The sequence below is a fragment of the Podarcis bocagei genome, assembly GCF_964188305.1.
Source record: "Podarcis bocagei genome assembly, chromosome: 3".
Lineage (NCBI taxonomy): Eukaryota > Metazoa > Chordata > Lepidosauria > Squamata > Lacertidae > Podarcis > Podarcis bocagei.
The window spans coordinates 63,958,147-63,979,434 of NC_138127.1; the positions used below are offsets into that span (position 1 = coordinate 63,958,147).

At 39.6% G+C, this 21,288-nt stretch overlaps 1 protein-coding gene across 18 annotated transcripts in view; it reads left to right on the top strand.

Moving 5' to 3' along the window:
* The window catches only part of RYR2 (ryanodine receptor 2), a 246,048-nt gene that overhangs the window by 39,530 nt on the left and 185,230 nt on the right, over positions 1–21,288 (top strand). For 16 of the 18 annotated variants that reach the window (XM_081187964.1, XM_081187977.1, XM_081187974.1 and 13 more), the window contains exons 2-4: positions 2,804–2,923; positions 13,234–13,338; positions 18,375–18,395. In XM_081187964.1, coding sequence (XP_081044090.1) covers positions 2,804–2,923; positions 13,234–13,338; positions 18,375–18,395 — 246 coding nt within the window. The remainder of the gene's footprint in view (positions 1–2,803; positions 2,924–13,233; positions 13,339–18,374; positions 18,396–21,288) is intronic. The other 2 variants (XM_081187973.1, XM_081187966.1) reach the window with 1 other exon arrangement.

Below are 21,288 nucleotides of genomic sequence, written 5' to 3' on the forward strand. Positions count from 1 at the left end.
AAATACTTTACTGTAGCACTAGTGAAGGTGGCCAGGTCAGGCGGAATGATCTGCAGTAGTGATAACCCTAATGTTCCAAGTAATTTATGTGTGCATAAACAAATCACTCTATGTTATTAGCCATACTGCAGTGACCTGGTTTGAATGTAATGCTAAACCAAACGATGACTTAGCATGAATGTATGAGCGTTTGAGTTCCCAGAGAGGAGGCTGTAGCTGCTTCATTCCTTCTCTGGCCCTGCTGCTGCAGCGCTGCTCTGAGCTAAGCCGTGGAATGGCAGAGACTGCCATCTGAATCTGAGCTCGTAGTTTGCGTCACTCCACACAAACCACGACCTGTAATTATGGTTTGTTCTATGGCTTATAGCTTGTGGTTTGTCTGGAGCAAACAAATGATGAATCTGGACTTGGATGACATTCGTAGAACCATAGAATTGTAGAGTTGGAAGGGACCCTGAGAGTCATCTAGTCCTTCCCACTGCAATGCAGGAATAGGCAAATGAACCTTATGAGGATCAAACCCATGACATTGGCATTATCAGCACTACACTCTAACCACCCGGGTCCATCAAAATGTGCACACTGCAGCTACAGATTGTGAGACAAAATTTCAGTCATCCTACCTGTGCAAAAGGCTCTTGGTTGGATATGACAACTCTCTGATGGACCTGCTCAGTTGAGTAACCTTGCCCTCCGAGTGAATAACCACTCTGTAATTAGCCTGCGACCTCTTCCTGCGCTGGGTGACACAAGCCATCAATGAGTTTGCAGTTGTTGATAGCAGCAAATGTTGCCTGCTCTGCAGCAGGCTTTGGAGTGTTCAAATCAAGCCACATTAATATGTAATCTTTACAATGGCTCCGTAAAGTAGTTCAGCATCATCTCTGTATTATATTTGATGAGCTGAGGCTGAGGTAACAATGTTGTGTCTTGCCTAAGACCATGAGGTGCTTATTTCAGTCGTGGGTAGTGTTTTGGTTTATGGCCAGTATTGTCCTGCATTAGAATGTTCTTTTGTGGATTGTTCTCCATCTATTGAAACTTCTAGTGTGACTATCATTCCTAATCGTTGGCTGTGCTTCCTGGGGTTGATGGGAACTGTATCTAGTAACATCTGGAGAACATATGTCACTAGGGATGTTTCATGTTAACCTTCAGATACTATAGATGAACAACAGGGATAAAGCATATGGTAAGGGTCTTTCTAGCACTCCCTCTTAGGTAGATGTGGTTTTGACAGCTACTCTGTGTGTGTGTGTGTGTGGCTAAACCAGCTTCAGAGTGAATCCGAGTCTGAGCAGCCCCACTCAGAACCACCAGGCTTGCTCTTGTTAAGCAATACCTCAAGCAGATACTGCAATTACTGTTCATATCTGACAGCTCAACTTGATTTTTTTGGTCCTATAACTTCAAAAACACATCAGCAACAATATTAGTATGAGTCATCCCTAATGAAAATATGATCAGTTGCATGAACATTTTTTATTGGGAATCAATCAAGAGCACATACTTAATGCCACTGTCTGCTAAAAGCAATTTGACATTGTTTCATAGTGACTTGGCACAATAGAGAATTTAAGACGGTAAGTGAGAAACAGCAATAATATGAGGCACATCCACAAACCTTTCCATCCACTTTTCAAGTATTGCTAAAGACTGTGGATTCATGGAAGTCACTTAACAAATTGAGGGTTACAGTTATGATTGCAGATAAATGCATAGTCAGTTTTAACTCAGTTGCATGATTGAAGTAGAAGTGCTCTGCTGACTATGCAAAAGACAGTTTTGATACCAAGCTGTCAATGCTGAGCACATTAATATTCTCTCAGTGCTTCATTTCAATCTGGCAACTCCGGAATCAGGACAGCAAAGATGAGATTAATGGCAAGACTTGGAGACTTTGTGCAATGTTGATGCACATAGCCTATATTATCTCTGTGCTGTTGTGTAACCTTGTTCTTGATCAAAATGATAGTAATGATTTTATGCCTTAGCCACATGTCTTTATGTTTGACAAGCTCAGGGCTACTATATACATAAAGGTTTTAATCTGTATTACAAATCTAAACCCTCTAATATCCTCTGTGTTCAGAATTTAGTTTTCCATTTGTCTCAATATATTTAAATTAATTAAACTTTATTCCCTATGATTAGTTAAGCCATAGTATGTAAGTGCTCCCAGATAGAGCCTATTGCACAGCACCAACAATCTCTAAACAGATTAATAAAATAAGTGCTGTGGGAACAGCCATTTCCAAATTAGGTAATAGAATAATAGAATTGTAGAGTTGGAAGGGATCCCGAGGATCATCTAGTCTAACCCCCTGCAATGCAAGAATCTTAGCTAGATCATACATGACAGATGGCCATCCAACCTCTGCTTAAAAACCTCCAAGGGACCCACTGAGCTGGTCTACCCTTGGAGATTTAAAGGAATTCTGGATGCTCTGGGTGAACATTCCAGTTGCCATGACTTCTGCTTCTATGGAGGCTCTGGTCTTGCTTTAGAATTGTGAGATGGAAAGAGTTACCAACATAATCACTCCCTAGTGTTTTGGCTTGCGGGAGTAGTTAGGTTTGGGAATTGGTTTTTGGCATGGACAATACTTCACTACATTGCTGCTGATTTTCCTTTTGAATCATTCATGCTCTCAATGAAATGAATAAAAACTACTCTGGCATTTATTTTTGCTGTCCACGCTTGACCAGTGTGTATTTGGAAATTGGAAATGCATCCCAAAGTTTTTGTAGCATAAGAGTTCTAACAATGTTCTTTTTTTTTTTTGTCTCTGTCCTTCAATAGGATGATGAAGTGGTTCTGCAGTGCACTGCTACTGTTCACAAAGAACAACAGAAATTGTGCCTTGCCGCAGAAGGATTTGGCAACAGGCTCTGCTTCTTGGAATCCACTTCAAATTCTAAGGTACCGTAAACTGTCTTGTTCTAATGCAGTGTTGAACATTACCAACATAACAGACCTTTTCTTCTTGTTGAAATGTTGTCCTCTGTGATGCAGAGTAAGTGTTACAGCAGGCAGAGTTGAGTTGCATTCCAGCACGTTATGTTTTTCTTATATAATTCACAACATATTATACCCAGCAAAATAAACCTGATGTTAATATACATAATGACAAACTAAATCCTGAACAACTATCATACAAAAACCTTTGAGGAAGGCTGTGTGACCTTCTTCTCCTTCACCCTACAGCTCCTCCCTACTTCTCCAAAATCTACTCTGGACTCTCCAGAGCTAATTTTGAGGATGGAGGAGCTGTAGGTGGAAGTTTGCTCATGTGATGTTATTTCAGCCCATGTATTACAGATTGCTTGTGTATTGTTGTCTTATTGATGGGCATGTGGAGAAAATACATGAATTAGATTAATTTGCCGCCTTTCCTTTTTCGGAAGAATGCTAATTTAAATTTTCTAGTGCAAGGTGTTCAGTGTTGAGAGTGAGGTTAAATAAATAACATCTTATCCAAGTGATATTTGTCCTTTTCAAGTTTCATGGCATATTAACAGCTAATATGACAGCCATTGCCAGTCAGTTGGTACTAGTGCAAAGCATCATGGAGATTTGTATGTCTTTAAATTGTCTGCAGAATCCTTTTCTGACTATTGTCAGTCTCATTGGTGCTGATGTTACCCTCCAATCTTCACAAGCTGTACTTGAAGCAAGTGCTACCTACATCGGGGTCCCTATCCCCATGCTCTTGAGACAGTCGTAGGTGAAAATGGATCCAGGATCTACACAGCAGAGACTTATCAGAAATCACCTTTCCTCACATGGCTATATTCATGATCTGTGCTATCAAATGGGAGTCTGCCAGACAAAGATTCTTGAAGAAAAACATTTTATACCTAAAATGTTTTGGGTTCCACTATAGCAGGGCTGTCCATCTTCCTTTTTTTAAAAAAATCATATTTATTATAGTTTCCAAAAAAAAATAAAAATAGAAATACAAAGAAAAAAGAAAGATAAAATACACTTAACCTTACTTTCATTGTCTACTTTCTGGGACTCCCCCATCCCCCTCCCAACTGTATTCCCCTTTCATTAATTGGTTCTACAAGCTCTTACTCCCAAATTAAAACTGAATTTGTTTAACCCACTATTCAATTTAAATTATACAGTCATTCCACCATCCCTCATCATTAACAGAAAGAACGTTTTTCCCCCAAGGTCCGCCCCAGTTTCCTTCCACGAATTCCCTTTTTCAATAAACACATCCAATCAAAATAAAGTAGTATACAAGAAGATATAAAAAGATATAGAAAATAAAAAATATAAAAAGATAAAAATAGTTGCACAGCCTTTGGATTCCATTGTAGCAAAACTAACCAGCAAAGTCCTCATGGCAAAGTCCTCTTTGTATTCTCCAACTTTGACAGCTACTTTGACAGCTGTCAAAGTCTCCGTCTCTCTTCACCAGGCTCTCTCACGAATCGCCCCGGTTCCCTGGGGGGGTTACATTTTCATTCTCACCCTCCACTCTTCTCCTCCAGCACAGTTCTTATAATTTTCCATCGTGGAATTAATAATTTTTTATCAAAAATACGCTTCTCTCTCGACCTTGGTTGCCCAATCCTTGTTTTAGAATGTTTACAATGGGGGGGGGACTGACTTCCTTTTTGGATCTCCCCTGCTCGTGCCGAATCCGAAAAAAAATTCCTTTTTTTCTCCTTTTAAACCCGGTTTCCAAATTACTCACGGGTTGTTGTTTAAGTCCGAATTTTCAATAGAAGAAGTCAGCGCTCTCCGTCGAATGGCATGCGGCTTCGCTCGGCAGGGAAAGCAGAGGACTCATAGCACCACACCACTCCCCGGCACCCGTTCCGTAGCCTTTAAAAAGGCTACTTCACGAGTCGGGAGGGCGCTAACGGTGCCCGCCGAGTCACCCATGTCCACGGGCTCCGTGCCCATGGTTTTTAAGGGTCCCCGCGTCGCTGGCGCGGTAGGACCCAGCCCCTGCCGAGCAGACTCCCTCCGGAGCTCGGAGGGAGTCCGCCATTCGGCGATGGCGCCAACCCGGAAGTCTCAGGGCTGTCCATCTTCCAAGAGACTACAATCTACAACCACTATAAAAAGACTGGCAGTGATCTATCCATTGGATTGACCAGAGTTGTTGAGCTATTTTTGGGAAAGCTTCATCAAAGTTGTTGAGCTTTTCTCAAGGAAGCCATTGGCAGGGGCACCCCGCGATTCACCAGTAGATCATGATCGACCTCTTGGATAGCCCTGCATTATAGGAATCAGTTGAGGCAAAAAAAGGATTCAGTGAATTCTGACAATTTAATTTGTTAAAAGGAAGTAAGCAGCAGTAGTTATCTGTGGGCTGTTGTTCATTATTTATTTAGTTTTGAATAATTTTTTTAAATTTTGGCAAGTAAAGGAAATATACTAAAATAATCTTGCATATAAGGCCTTTATTATTTTTTTCTGTCTACAGAATCCTTCAGCACAACCTTAATTAAATTTATTATCTCCACTGTGGTGCAGACTAATGTTTTACTTTCAGTCAGTCATCATTTTGAATGTATTATTCATCATTATAAAAAATTAATTGGAATATTAATGATTCATTATAATAGCAGTGGTTCTGAGGATTTCATCTGTCCTGCTCACTTGTAACTGAATAATTCCCAGTAATAAAATATGTAAGGATAGGTAACTTCAGTATTCTGCAGTTTTATAAAATATTATTTAGCAAATAAATTTTAATTAAACAGCAAATGTATCCTCCCCAGTACTTCACTGTTGGTCCATAAGTAAGATGTCCATGTAATCATATTTCCATTTCTTTTTCTTTAGTTGGTTTCTTTTAAAAGACTTAAGAATAGCAGGTGCTTCTCAGGCATCTAGAAAACTAAGATGCATTTAGTAAAAAATTAATATAGGAAAGAACAGGTGACAGATCTAACCAATTCTAAGTTCAGAAGTACAACATAAAGTGGAGACATTATGGGTTTTTTTCTGCCAATAATTTACAGCTCTTTCCAGTATGTCTGGCTTTAGCCCTCAGTGGTGGGATTATCCCAGTAGAAAGGGAAAGCCTAAGAAAAAGGGAAGGTTGAAGAAAGAGCAGTCTTTTTAAAGCATGTATAAGGGGTCTCACTGAGAGAAAAGGAAGTGAAAAGAAACAGTGACAATGGAGTTAAAACAAAAAGATGGGTAGGGTGAAAATGGAGAAGATGATGGTGAAGAAGAAGAGTGCATGGAAACTGCTTTATCACATAAGTCAGATGCAAAAACTAAAGGAGCTAAAGGACAAGCACAATGAGGATAGGAGCTAGGAAATGACAAGGAGAAGGAAACTGGGTAGATATCAACCCAAGACAAGCAAGGCCGTTTTATCCGAAGAAAAAAGCAGAAGATGAGAATACTTTTTTGTGAAGGGAATGCTTCATTGCTTGTATGGAGACTTGCTGCTGTTCATGCTTCACAAGTCGCAGTGGTTTCATAGTCACTGCACTACTGGAGAAATAATCTTGCAGAGTGAGCAACTGGGGCAGGTGAGCAGTAAATCTTGGGCTTTAATTTGGGTTGAGTCATGTAAACTGCAGCTGGCACACACGGCGACTGATGGACTCTGGACCTGGGACTCGTAAAGAAAAAGTGTTTTAAATGCATTGTATATGCAGTATAACACTGTGACACCAGATGGCGCTGTGGAGTCCTGTCTTTCCCAACCGGATTTCCTTGTATGAGTTTACAACGTGTTGAACTGAAACACTTCTTTGATGTGTCTAGATCCAGCCCTGGTAAGACATCTTAGGGCCTGAGGATATCATGTGTGTGGGGGGGGACAACTTCTGATTTGCTCTCCATCCTCCTCCCTTGCAACAATATTGTGGACACTGAGGTATTGCAGTTGTACAAATACTTAGCACCTAATTAAACCAAGCAGTACTTACAATTGCCTCTCTGGCGGACGAAGAGTTGTATATACTCTTCAGTATACCTGAAGGAGCGTCTCCACCCCCATCGTTCTGCCCGGACACTGAGGTCCAGCGCCGAGGGCCTTCTGGCAGTTCCCTCATTGCGAGAAGCGAAGCTACAGGGAACCAGACAGAGGGCCTTTTCGGTGGTGGCGCCCGCCCTGTGGAATGCCCTCCCATTGGATGTCAAGGTGATGGACAACTACCTGACATTCAGAAGACATCTTAAGGCGGCCCTATTCAGGGAAGCTTTTAATGTATGATATTTTAGTGTTTTTTGGTTTCTGTGGAAGCCGTCCAGAGTGGCTGGGGAAACCCAGCCAGATGGGCGGGGTACAAATAATAAATTATTATTATTATTATTATTATTATTATGGCTTCAACATGTTGTGGTTCTCTCCCTCATTCTCCCCCCCCCCCCAATAAAGAACATTGCTGCTTAACATTGTAGTTGTGCAAATACTTAAACATATAAGCACTTGACCTTAACCTTAAACATATAAGCACTTATTATATGGGCTGGTGTGGTACAATAACCACATATAGAAGTAAGCCCTAGGTAAAGGTAAAGGGATCCCTGACCATTAGGTCCAGTCGTGGCCAACTCTGGGGTTGTGGCACTCATCTTGCTTTATTTGCTGAGGGAGCCGGCATACAGCTTCCAGGTCATGTGGCCAGCATGATTAAGCTGCTTCTGGCGAACCAGAGCAGTGCATGAAAACGCCGTTTCACTTCCCGCTGGTGTGGTACCTATTTATCTACTTGCACTTTGACATGCTTTCGAACTGCTAGGTTGGCAGGAGCAGGGACTGAGCAACGGGAGCTCACCCCGTTGTGGGGATTCGAACCACCGACCTTCTGATCGGCAAGTCCTAGGCTCTGTGGTTTAACCCACAGCACCACCCGTGTCCCATGTGTACAGGATTGCAGCCTTAGTCTTAAAAGGTTCTACACAGGGCTGCTAACAAGGGCTTCCATGCATTTGGGAGTCATTCCCCCTCCTCCAGCTTATTCATTTTTTACTTTCCAGTAAGTGGAATAAGGTTGAGGGATATATAGACTAGGACCTGAAAGACCAGGGTTAAAATTACTCTGTCATGAAGCTCATTGTGTGACCTTGGGTCAATCACTGGGCAGGATTCAGCTGTGGGTCTTTCCCCCTCTCTTTGCCCCACCTCCTTCCATGCACCTGAAATTGGTTTAGGGGGCTTCGGAGAAACCCTGGAAAATAGAGAAGGGAGAGGTAGGGCTTGTTCTATTTGCAAGCCAAAATACTTGCACTGATGCAACAATCAGAAGAGCGCAACATTGAATTCCTCCCACTGACTCTCAGTCTAACTGGTGCCACAGGGTTGTTGGGTGGTTACCGGGGGGGGGGGGGAGAGAACCATGAGTGCTACTTTGAGCTCCTTGGAGGAAAAGAGATAAGATATTATATAAGATCAAATACAATAAATAAAACAAATACAATTTTTCTGCAGCTATTCAGAATAAAAAATAGCATTACAGTCAAGATCTATACAGTTTTCATAATTCAGCATGAAATACATTAAACATTAGATCCCCTTGGGAGTCTTTCTTTAAAGTTTTTGTGTGGTGTCAAAAACAAGATAAAAGATAGCAGCGACTTACCACCAGAGCTGGCCTATTTTTGCATTAGATGATAAACACGACCATAATATCCTTCAGGCTGTTGTGTGTGTATATATGCAATTGCAGCTTCCTTAAACTACTTCAGATTACTCAATTGCCTATAATAGCTCATTTGGGCTGTTTATCATTTAGCTGATTGAAGCTTCTGTACTCGGTGCAATGATCCATTTCAAGTGTGAAGCACTCAGTATCACAAACAGAATCAGTGAAACATTTAGAAACAATTTGTCTATAGTTAAGAAAATACTTTATTCCTAGAGGCTCTGGTTTACGTAGGAGGAAAGGAGTTAAATTAAATTTATTATAAGAACAATAATGGCTGTTTATTCAAATCCTCGTCTCCCAGAGATAAAGGAGTGTGTCCTAAATAAATGAACTGGTTTTCCCCAGTGTTTTATAGTTGATACTATTTTAACTGCTCCATCAATAAATAAAATACTGTGATAGAAAATGTAAAAGCACAAAAGTGGATAATAATATTTGTTAAAAGCTTTATGAATCTAAATTGTGAATCTAACTGCAAGTCCAAGAAAAACAAGGAGCTGCAGTTAGGAAAAGGAGAGGTGTGGGTATGTCAGGAAAATGCATTTAGCAGCACAAGTAGATAACAGTGAAGTCATGCAGTCATGGTTGCTGGCTTCTTTATAATGTGTACATTATTATGCAAAGTAGTGTGAATATTATTTGCTGTTCAGGGGGAGGCTGATTTTTACTATTTCTTTAAAACTGCAACTGTTAGATAAATATGTTGCATATCCTATAAAAGAAATATCAAATCATTTTAAGTAAAAAAAACACCCCAACAGACTGGTAAGGAGCATAAAGATTATAAAAACCATTCTGGGTTGCTGTCACTTATGTGACAAGTAAATTTCAGCACCTAGTTTTGATTTTAAAAGGATAGCTAAATTTCCATATCTTGGGGTTTTGGAAAATGAGTAACTGAATAGTGAGTGCATGGACAGAAGAAATTTCTCTCTCTGTTCTATATAGCAGAAGGAAATATATCAGATCCCTTTCTGAACCAGATTTAAATAAAGCAAAATTCTTCTCCAAAGCAAAACTTTACGGCAGAAGTGTTGGGTTGATTGCGTACTGATTATGGTTTTGGATTCTTGCATGTGAATGTTTGGTTCTAGGTAATCTTGGTTCTTAGGCTTTGTATACTGTAGTGGAACATTAAGCCACCGCAATTTTTGAGGTATAATTTTATGGTGCACACACACACAGACTTACACTAATTAACTGGAATCTTAAAAATAGGCAAAGGTAACAATATAACACAATGAAGATTGTGCAGACAGTTGTTAGGTTAGCAGTTGTATTGGCTTTTAAGAGTTGCTTCCTTCACTAATCCATTTAATCACAGTAATACATTATACACGTGTCTGTTTGATGGCCAGATGCATGTTAGCCAGAAAATGTGATTTATCATGCTTATATATGACTTGTAAATTGATATATATATATATATATATATATATATATATATATATATATATATATGCAGGTTTTGGTGTCTTCGGGTGTCTTCCCGTGTAAGAGTTGGGGTGTCTAGGCGACGTTTCGACGAGGTCTCACTCGTCATCTTCAGGCTGGTGCTTTCGGCTTCTTGTTACTAGAACAGAGCAGGATCTCAGTGTTTGAGTTCCTATAAATACTGTTGAGGGGGTGTGGTGTATAGCCTCCAACGTTCTGGGCAGAGAGGAAGTTCCCAGGTTAGTGTGCCTTTTCTTCTTTTGTTCATTAATTACTTGAGGGATATCTTGAGTGATTTCTTGAGTGATATTCTGAGTACCACTTAGGAGGGTCATTAGGTGTGGATTAGTTGCTAAAGCTTTCGTGTCTTGACCTCTTGAGCTTGTGAAAAGTTTTTCTGAGAAGATGGCTGTACTGCACTTAGTTGTGCTCTGGCTTGGCTTCGTGTATAGGGGCGAGCTGTGGTTTTGTGCCCTGTGCCAGCCAGATCTGTGTAGGGATTGCAGGGGGGTGCAGCATCCGGAGGTGCCACTATGGTTTGGCTACTGGATGGTGTCTGTAATTTATCTGTGGAGAGGGTCTGGGTTTGGGTCTGGTGTGGTTGATTGGAGATGGCGTTCTGTGTGCCTCTGGTTCTGGTGTCGGTTTTTGTGGGGAGGGCTAATTTCCAGATGTCTGGCAGGCGGGACGTGTCGTCACGCTTGTTCATGTTGTGAGGGTGTTTCTCTATCTCGATGGCTTCCATGATTATTCTCTTGTGGTGATGTTCCATGTTAAAGAGCAATTTGGAATCTGCAAATTGCTCTTTAACATGGAACATCACCACAAGAGAATAATCATGGAAGCCATCGAGATAGAGAAACACCCTCACAACATGAACAAGCGTGACGACACGTCCCGCCTGCCAGACATCTGGAAATTAGCCCTCCCCACAAAAACCGACACCAGAACCAGAGGCACACAGAACGCCATCTCCAATCAACCACACCAGACCCAAACCCAGACCCTCTCCACAGATAAATTACAGACACCATCCAGTAGCCAAACCATAGTGGCACCTCCGGATGCTGCACCCCCCTGCAATCCCTACACAGATCTGGCTGGCACAGGGCACAAAACCACAGCTCGCCCCTATACACGAAGCCAAGCCAGAGCACAACTAAGTGCAGTACAGCCATCTTCTCAGAAAAACTTTTCACAAGCTCAAGAGGTCAAGACACGAAAGCTTTAGCAACTAATCCACACCTAATGACCCTCCTAAGTGGTACTCAGAATATCACTCAAGAAATCACTCAAGATATCCCTCAAGTAATTAATGAACAAAAGAAGAAAAGGCACACTAACCTGGGAACTTCCTCTCTGCCCAGAACGTTGGAGGCTATACACCACACCCCCTCAACAGTATTTATAGGAACTCAAACACTGAGATCCTGCTCTGTTCTAGTAACAAGAAGCCGAAAGCACCAGCCTGAAGATGACGAGTGAGACCTCGTCGAAACGTCGCCTAGACACCCCAACTCTTACACGGGAAGACACCCGAAGACACCAAAACCTGCATTCCTGTACCCGTGAAAATCTACGAAAGCATATAAATATATATATATATATATATATATATATATATATATATATATATATATATATATAGGTGTGTGTGTGAATGTGAGTGAATTCACTTCTACTTTATTCCTCTGTGATTTTTATGCCACAGAAGATTTGTTCCCTTTGTCTTGCATAAGTTCCTCTGCTGTCACTCTTGATATCTTTATTCTATGTTGATAATCTTCACTTATCACAATTAGGCATGTGGTCCTATTGTCCTTCATAATTTCACGCTTGAGTTATTTGAGACCTCTCACTCAGGTTGATGCCATTTTGCTCCCAGGACCTACAACTACATTACCCCATGCCATTAATGTCAATGTGCACTGTGACTATTGACCCCACCCCAGCACTATCTCCTAGGCTATCTAGATGAGGGGCAACACTTGCAACCATCATGCTAGGCAGGAAATTCCCCTCGTGTATGCACATTGGAGCTGTCATCCTGTGAGTGGGATACAGCTCTAACATCCCTGAAGACCTCATCCACAAACCTCTCTTCCTCTCTCAGGTTTTCCAAGTCAGCCACCTTGGCTTCAAGGAAATGAAATTGCTTGTGGAGATCCAAGAGCTCATTGCACTGAAGACACAACCACAAGTTCTGCCTGGCAGCCAGATAGTTGTACATGTGACAGATTGCGCAATACACTGGAAAGCTCCCATGTGTCTTCTGACTTTCTGTCTGCGTAACTGTTTTTGTAGTTTATTGAGTTACTTTATTGGAAGCTTGGGTTTTGTTTAGATCAAGGAAAGGAGGAGCAGAGCAGTGTACCCTGGACTTCTTGCCCTGATGCCAAACTCATTTGGCTGTTTAACTTGCCTTGACACTTTGTTAGCCGGGGCAGAAACACTTCATAAGCTGGTGCTGTCTGTTTCTAGTCTTCTCGTGGCTGTGCGAGAAGAGGTGAGGAGAGAGAGCATGCAAACCTGAGACTCACAAAAGCTTGTTCCCGTAATTATAAACTATGGTATAACATATATCCAAACATAGCCAGTGAGTGCTAGACATCAAATAATAGTGGGAGCACTGCTGTAAACTGAAAATCATTATATTTTACTTTGCAACTCTGCTGTCAAATGCAGTCACGACTTCTCCTGCCCGTAGAATTTTATCTCAAATAATGTCACAGTATAATCCTGATTGTGATTGACAATCTGTTACTCTCTTGAATAGCAAAGTTCTGGTGGCTGGTTTCTTTACTACTTGGTAGGGGCTCTTTTTTCTACATGTATACATGCATTCCTACTAGTAAGGTCGCCACCATCCCATCTTTACCCAGATTCATTTAATTAATGTGAATTTCCTAGAATAGCTTATTTGAGTAAATTAGTTTTCATGTGCTCTCCCTGCCTTTCTTCAGATGGCTCTTTGGGTTAATTAAGGCTGCAATCCTAAACACATTTACTAGACTCTAGAGGGTAAGTCTCATTGAATTTAGAGGAAATTATTTTTCTGTTAACACACTTAGGATTGCCCTGTAAGTAAGGAATGATCTGTCAACAACTAAATAATAAGCAGTGCTTCGCTGAATGCTGTCTTCATCGTGTTTTTTCAACTAGAATGTTCCTCCGGATCTCTCCATCTGCACTTTTGTGCTGGAACAGTCCTTGTCCGTGCGAGCCCTCCAGGAAATGCTGGCCAACACTGAGGAGAAAGCAGAAGGGGTGAGCAGCAATGTCTTCGCCTTTAATTAATTTGTAATTGCTTTTGGATTCTATTAAGTGTCTTGTTATCCTTGATGCTTTTTATTAACACCTCAGCTTTTGGAATCCTATTACACTCCTTATCTTATTGAAGTTTACATTCTCAGAAAACTTGAATGACCAAAAGCCATGGAAAACTTAAAACCAAACATGAAAATGTTTTCCCCAGCTGTCATTATCCTTGCAAACCAGAAAAATGTATGAATATTTTGTTTTCATAATACTTTCCACATGACCATTACAAAATATGGAGTATATATCAGTCTTGGAAACCAGATAGGCATATGCTTATATAATTTGAGTGCTTTATGTCTAGCTTTAATCATGTATTTATCAGTTTCTAATGAATATTGATCTTTAGTCTTCTCATTTTGTATTTTATATATGTTATATAATCAATATGGTGTTTGTATCTAGAAGTATATATAACTAATTTTTTTTTTAAAAAAATACACATTAGTTAGTGTATTATACAAAATATAGTCTGATTTTCCTGTACCGCATAATGATGGTATTAAACTACTTTTTAAATGATGTTTTACATATATTCTTTCACAATAATAAAGCTAGCTGGTGCTTGATAGATTTCTGCTTTTGCCTTTCTTCCTTTCTATTTCATCTTCTTCGGTTTCAAGAAGAAATAACCTGCTTCTGCAACAAGAATTGTATTATTCAAACTTACCCTCTTGTACAGATGTCTGATTAATCTCTGCAGTTCAGTTCTTGCAGTGTCACAACTACCTTGAATTCCTGGTAACATTGTTCAGGAGTCCCCAATAAATAAATAAGCACTTTATTGAACGTGGCCATAAATGAAAACCAATTAGGGGATGCTAGGTAAGATTAAAAGCAGTAGGAAGGAAATACAGTGGTACCTTGGGTTACAAATGCTTCAGGTTACAGACTCCGCTAACCCAGAAATATTACCTTGGGTTAAGAATCTTGCTTCAGGATGAGAACAGAAATCATGCAGCAGCGCAGCGGCAGCAGGAGGCCCCATTAGCTAAAGTAGTGCTTCAGGTTACGAACAGTTTCAGGTTAAGAAAAGACCTCCAGAATGAATTACGTTCTTAACCCGAGATACCACTGTATGTGCCTATAGGAACAGTTCATAGTTCAAATAGGTAGAATTGGTTATATCCTTTATAAATAAAATCTAACTTGTTGTCAATGTTCCTTACTTGCCTTGAAATCAATTAAATCAAACTGTGTGGGCAAAGCTTTGGTGAACAGCTGACCCAAAGCTTCACAATCAGCTAGGGGTCTTGTGGAGCTCTGTGTCATGGGGATTTCGAAGCTGCTCTAGCCTCCTAGTCTGATACTTACCTTGAGCTGTCCAGGGTGCTACTTTGTTTGCCTGAATTTGCCTTATCTTAGTGGTGGAGAACCACAGTTCTGGGGTGCAAATGCTGTCTATCTGACCCTTGGGACTTTGCTCAGGTCATACTTGCTCCAATACCTTCTTCACAGACCCCTTGAGTGTTTTTGCTTGGCTACAATGTGTCGATGAACCCTAATAAAGCTTCTTGTTTGCCTGGATGCAAGAGAGAGAGGTGTGTGTATGTACAAAATCAGCTTACAAGACAAAGGTAAAAGGACGTGCTTGATATGAACTGTGCTAGCCTGGAATCTTCTTGTAGTTATTTGAAGAAGGATGTTTATATATTTGAGGATCCTGTTTTGAATGCTTCACCCTCCCACTACCAATAGGAGTGCCCAACTTTTAGGACTGCACATGGCAAACTTCAGTGATATCCCTAATTATAATAACTCAGTATCTGTTAAAACTGATTTAAAAGCTGGATTGAGAACAAAGATCACAAGTGCCTCAAAAAAATAAAATAAAATCCCTCAAGGAAAATTAATAAAAGTATGAAAGAGCTAAGATTCTGATGCTTGGAGGACTTCATGGTGAAAGTCAGAGAGCCTATTACAGGATGAGAAAATGTGTCTAGTTTCACTAGGCACTTTGCTATGGGGCTAATTAAATATGACCTCCCCACATTGCTACCCCATTTGCAGGCAGCACATGTTTGGGGGAGGGGATTCAAATATTTCAGGAAGATTTTGTTATTTTACCATTGGTGGCTTATTTGTTCATTGTTGTTTTTTTTTAAAGAAAAAATATAATTGCAGATTTTGAGATGCAGTTATAGAAAAGCAAGTTGTCAGTTTGTTTTTACTATGATGTCCTGGTTACTACAGTGTCTTGGGTGTCTTTGTGTAGCATGCTCAGAGCTCGTCCCTGTGTTCTAATACTAATTGTGATAAAAGATGGATTTCCTCAGCTGCAGCAGAAGCAAATGGGAATGTTGCCTCTTTAAAGTCCTGCGCTTGTTCTGTCTCATGTGAACTACCACATGACAGCAACTGCATCATCTCATCTTTCTTTAAACTAATATTTTGGAGTCTAAATAGTTTCTGTTTAATATCTTATAACCAAAATGTAATCAGAAAAATGATGGATTGGCCATAAACCCTGTCATACTTAATTATATAAATCTGTTCTTCTGTGATTTGTTCCAGAATCTTGTCCTTAGCATGTTGCTTGTATATCCAACCGTCTGGCCTTGTTTAGATCAAAGCTGACATAAAGTACTAAAATACACTGCTCACATCTGTAGAAGCATTCTTCAGTTAATATAAAGGATAAAATGCAAATGGCTTATGTGCACAATCCATGAAGACACTTTCTTTTCAAATCTATCATAAAGAATACTATTAATTAGAGTAAGCAAGAAACCATGTCCTTGTCCAATTTCCTGCTGGAAGCTTTGTCTCCTCTTCACCCACCCCATTTTTAGGGTTTATTAGTACACGGAGTATTGTCCCTTGTCTTGTTTCCTCAATCCCCACCTTTGTTTTTTTGTGGTTCAGCCACTATCCTGTAAGAAGTACCAGTTTTTCAGGAGAGGAAGAGTTATAATGGAAGGAACTGAACAAAGGAAATAATATATGATGCTTAAAGTTTTGGAAAATAAGCTGTAGGGTGACAAGAACTTTTTCTGTGCCTCGTATGTGGGATATGATGCTGAAAAAGTATGTGCAGCTTTCTGAGTTTTTAGGATAAAGCAATTTTGTAAGCAAAATATAGGCTCTATCTTAATATGGCTGGATCTGAACTTTGATTATAAATGGAAAGATAAATTTCATGCCTCTATTACAGAAAATAAAACCTTAGGCTATGTAAACAGATCTACATCTTTCAGCTGCAATATAAAATTTGCTGCCAGACTTGGTTTTACACCTGAGATTGCATCTGTAATAGCTCATAGGAAATAAATAAAAAAAGTGAAAATATATAAGCCTGATATGTATACACATGAAATATTTACTCTAGGGGGGGGGGGAAACAAGTTCTGTGAAGTACAATTTTGTTGTTGCCATTATTGTGCCATGAAGTTTCTTAATGGGGAAGGGGTGACACCTGTACCAAGCATCCTTGGAAAAGGCAGGTACACCCTGCCCGCTGTGTAGCTATCGTCCCAGCAGTGTTATGGACTATGGGAGGACTATTTTAGGATGCAGCTTCTAGGGCATATGCACTGCTGGGATCTGGAATGCTACTTTTTTGTGCCTCCTTGTCAAAATTAAACTGCTGTGAAAGTGTCCTGAGCATTACCTGTTGGAGGCTAGAGCAGCCCTTTGAGAGCAAGATCACTACAGAAGCCATGCAAAAATGATTGCAAAGCCAAAATATAATTGTTCTATCAGGGCAGTTTAGATAAATGCCCTGATTATTGCATTGAACGTTGAGGCATTTGTATATCGTGGTATCTGAGAGGAATATGCCCTTTAACTGTAATGATACAGTGCTTGTCTGAATAAAGAATTGAGGGGTGTGTTTAGAAACCTTTTGACTTTTGCCTGGCTGGAAAGTAGCCTACTGTTGCTCTGTGCACATTTGCCTCTGGCCCCGTCCACCACTGATAATTCAGCCCCCTCATGAGGGAATGCAGACCTCAGGTTGAAAAATATCACTGCTCGTGCTGTATACTGCCAAAACTACATTCAGAGTCTCATTTCTGTGTGGATTTCCTTTGGCCTCTTGAATGTGGACTTTATTGTGAGAAGAAAAATTGGGCACATGTGTGGGCGAAAGTACTTTAAGTACCGCTAATTTTTTAAAAATAGGAATTTTGAGTTTAGTGTGTACTGTTTAGAAGATATTTCTTACTGCTGAAACAGATTTGCAGAACTGCAATGGAGTGGCAGCTAATGATTGCAGCTAATAATGAAGTCTGAACCCTAAGTGGATTCAACTTTTGCAGAAAGAGTTCTGACTAAAACTTAACAACAACAACAACAACAACAACAACAACAACAACAACAACAACAACGCAACAAGACACAGCCTGGACTGATATTATGTTTATACTGTGTTACCAATTACTGACCAAACCAGTCTGCTTAGTGATGATAGTGATGCAAAAATGTTTGCTTAATGTTTTGCTGGATTTTTATTGACTTTTGAAATCATGTCCTGACTTTTTTGCTTGTGATTTTTTGCTTGTGATTTGTAGGAAGCGCTTAGAGATTTTGTTATATTAATCAGCATGTAAATTATTAAAATAAAAGAATGAAAAAGAACATGCATTTAATTTCAGTAAAAATAATATATGTATTCTGGCATGTATGTTGGGCAGGATTAAACTAATGAGGCCTGTGAGTGGAAGGACTTCTGCTTCTGCACTGGGGCTTTGCCCCCTTTCCTGCCCTCAACCTGGCTTTGGAGGGATTGGAAGAACGTTCCGGAACAGAGTGTGGAGGAGGAAGGGTGATCATCCTGCTTGGCAAGTCAAAATATTTGCCCTGACAGAATGATCATCTCAGTGCAATGTTTAATTCCCCCCACAAGCATTTGTGAGAAATGGGTTTGGAAACCATGCCCTTATTCTTATTAATCGTATTTCTTTCAAAATGTGAGTACTAAATTGCAAAATACCATATTTAGTAAGGAACTCATTTTTGTTTTGTTTTGTTTTTTCTCCTTACAGCTAGTTGATGTGGAAAAATGGGTATGTGTTTGACTCTCTTGACCCAAAATAATCCTTTGTCTATCACAGAGTCTAAATTGTCTGTTTTTTGTATTCTGTCTGTACCACAACACTAATTTGCTTAGCTCAAAACATTTTTTTAAAAACTTCTTTAATAATGATAGCTGGGACTATTGAGTTCTTGAAATAGTTCCCAAACTTCTTAAAATACGACTAATAAAATACATACTAATTCATCCTTGTTTAGTAAAAAATTTTTTTAAAGGGATTCTCCCTTGTCGTTTTGAGCCTTGCAATTTCATCCTGTAAATGTATGTCCTTTAAATCTGTCATTATTTGTTACATTTGTCTGAACATGTCTTAAGTGAATAATGCATGTGAATACCAAAATTTTTCCTCTGTGTTTATAACTGATATATTTTATTAATAAAATAGTATGTATTAAGCTTTTCAAGGTAATGAACAGATGTCAGAGAATTTATAGAAAACAAATCACTCTATATATCTTGCCCAATCTCATTTTATTCTTCTAATTCTGAATTAAATCTGTGCATTGATATGTTATGAATTTCTGCGAGCTATTGGGACTGGAAACCTTTGACAATATGTCTTCCATTTGTGTGTGTTAATATCGTATTTGTATGTAGAAATCTAGGCATGCAAGTAATGTATTTTCTTTGTATAGAATCTCTTGAGCATGTCTAACTTTATTTTGTATAGTGAGATGTTGGCACTCAAAGTCTATTTGCATTATTCCAGAGGTATCTACTTTTGAAAAGTCTGTTTGCATGTTTACATGATTCTAATTTTTATTTGCTAATTGTGTGGATTGCTGTGTCTTTAGTTTCTTCCCTCAAATTACTTTCATTGTCTTCTCTATAATAAGTTATAAACCCATATTTTAAAAGTAAATGCATTAGTATAATATGATTTTACAAGAATTCAAGAAAGAACTATACTATATTTCACACATTTCAACACCTTAGCTGTGGCTTTGCCAGCCATATGGTAAAAATGTCCCCCCAAATATTTGTATCCCTTTTCAGAAACTTGAGTAACTAAAAATTAAACTGTCCTAAGTCATGGACTAGCAAAATAAGGATCACACTGTAATCCAACCCAGAAAACTTGTTTACTACACAGTGTAAATTAGGTAGCAGAACTATCGGGCTCTTATATACCCAGCTGAATTCCTTTTCATTTAGAAACCTAGGGTTGTATCCAGTGCTAGGCCTAATAAAAATAGACCCGCTGATGATAATAGACAAGACTAACTTAGGTTCATCAATTTAAATGGGTCTGCTCTCAATGGGACTAAGTTAGACAGAACCCAAATACTTCTTAATGGTATTAACTTCTCTTTGGAAAAGGACTATATTCTGATTTCTAATATTGTATTTTATGACTATTGTGTACATTAATTCAGTGAATATTAAATTAACACAATGATAGGTATTTCTTTGAAATGTTTCCATATGCTTGAGATCTGAGCAGTCTACAGTTATATTGTTCAACAATATTGAAATGAAAAACTGTGTTTTCTAGATACTGTAAACATATAGAATTAAAAGAACAAATTACATACTGTCTCTGCACCCTCTTATCCCTACCTAACATTTCTCATTTCATATTTGCATCTAATTTAGGATGGCTGCCCTTAATAATCTTGCTAAAACTTTAGCATTGGCAGGTCCAAATGAGAGAGTGCCAAGTGTAGAACAAAATACATATGCAGGTCTCCCAACCAGTGTTTTGTGCTGTTTACGTCTCATCTGGTTATCAAGAGAGCAAGCAGTGTAACAAAACAGTGCCTTCTGCCAGCTGTAGCATCCATAACATAAGGTGGCCACATGTATTGTTAGGCTTTACTACAGGAAGGTGGGAGATGTAAAACATACGAAAGCATCTACATAAGCTGTATTCCATATTTTTCTGGAGTTGTTATGGAGCATGTGATTCTTTGAGTAGTTTAATGGATTTTCCAAGTTCCTTCATTTTGTTCCTGGAGCAGGCCTTGTGTTGATGTATGTAGGTGTCATTTAGTTTAGTTCACCTGTGACAGAACTGGTTGGGGGAGTGGAGAAAAAACAGATTCTTTTCCTTGTGGCAGGTCCAATGGCAGTTGTGTCAAACTTTATGCTACAATTAGTTCAGGTCTGTTAGAGGTTCCTGAAGCATCATCTAGTAATGGCCTGTGGAATAAGTTCACCTTGTTGCAGCCTGTGGATATGGACACGGCCTTTGTAGCAGTGAGGCTAATTTGTGTCCTTTAGACCTGTGCCCTTCATGGCTGATAAAATCTAGGATGAAGGGATTTACTATATGGGTGCAGGGAATGGTTAATGCTTCACTACAAAAGGACAGTTACACTAGCTGCTTTGAAAGAGATGCAGCCACTCTTAAATATGTCTTCCCTGGGTCCAGAAATTTTTAGAAAATAACAGTCCAATCTCTGTTATTCCCTTTTTGCACAAGGTAATCAAGACAGTGGTAGCTAATCAGCTGCAGGTGTGCCGTAGGAAGCAGCCTATCTAGACTAAGGTTACCAGATGTCCCCATTTCCCGGGGACAGTCCCCGGATTTACAGATCAGTCCCCTGACAAAATCCATCCCCTTCAAACGAAGTTGAAAAGTGTCCCCGGATTCATTGAAAAAATCTGGTAACCTTAATCTAGACTTGTTTCAGGCTAGGTTTTAGTAGCGAAAAAGCCCTGATAACTTTGATCAAGGGAGAGAAACAGGCATAGTGTGACTTTGTTGGTTCTCCTTGAACTCCCAATGGCTTTTGACACCATACTGTGGTATCCTTCTGGAACAACTCTGGGGGGTTGAGTTGGAGGTGCTGTATTATGATGACTTTATTCTTATCAGCAGGGTAATTACCAGAAAGTATTACTAGGAAAGTTTTACTTGG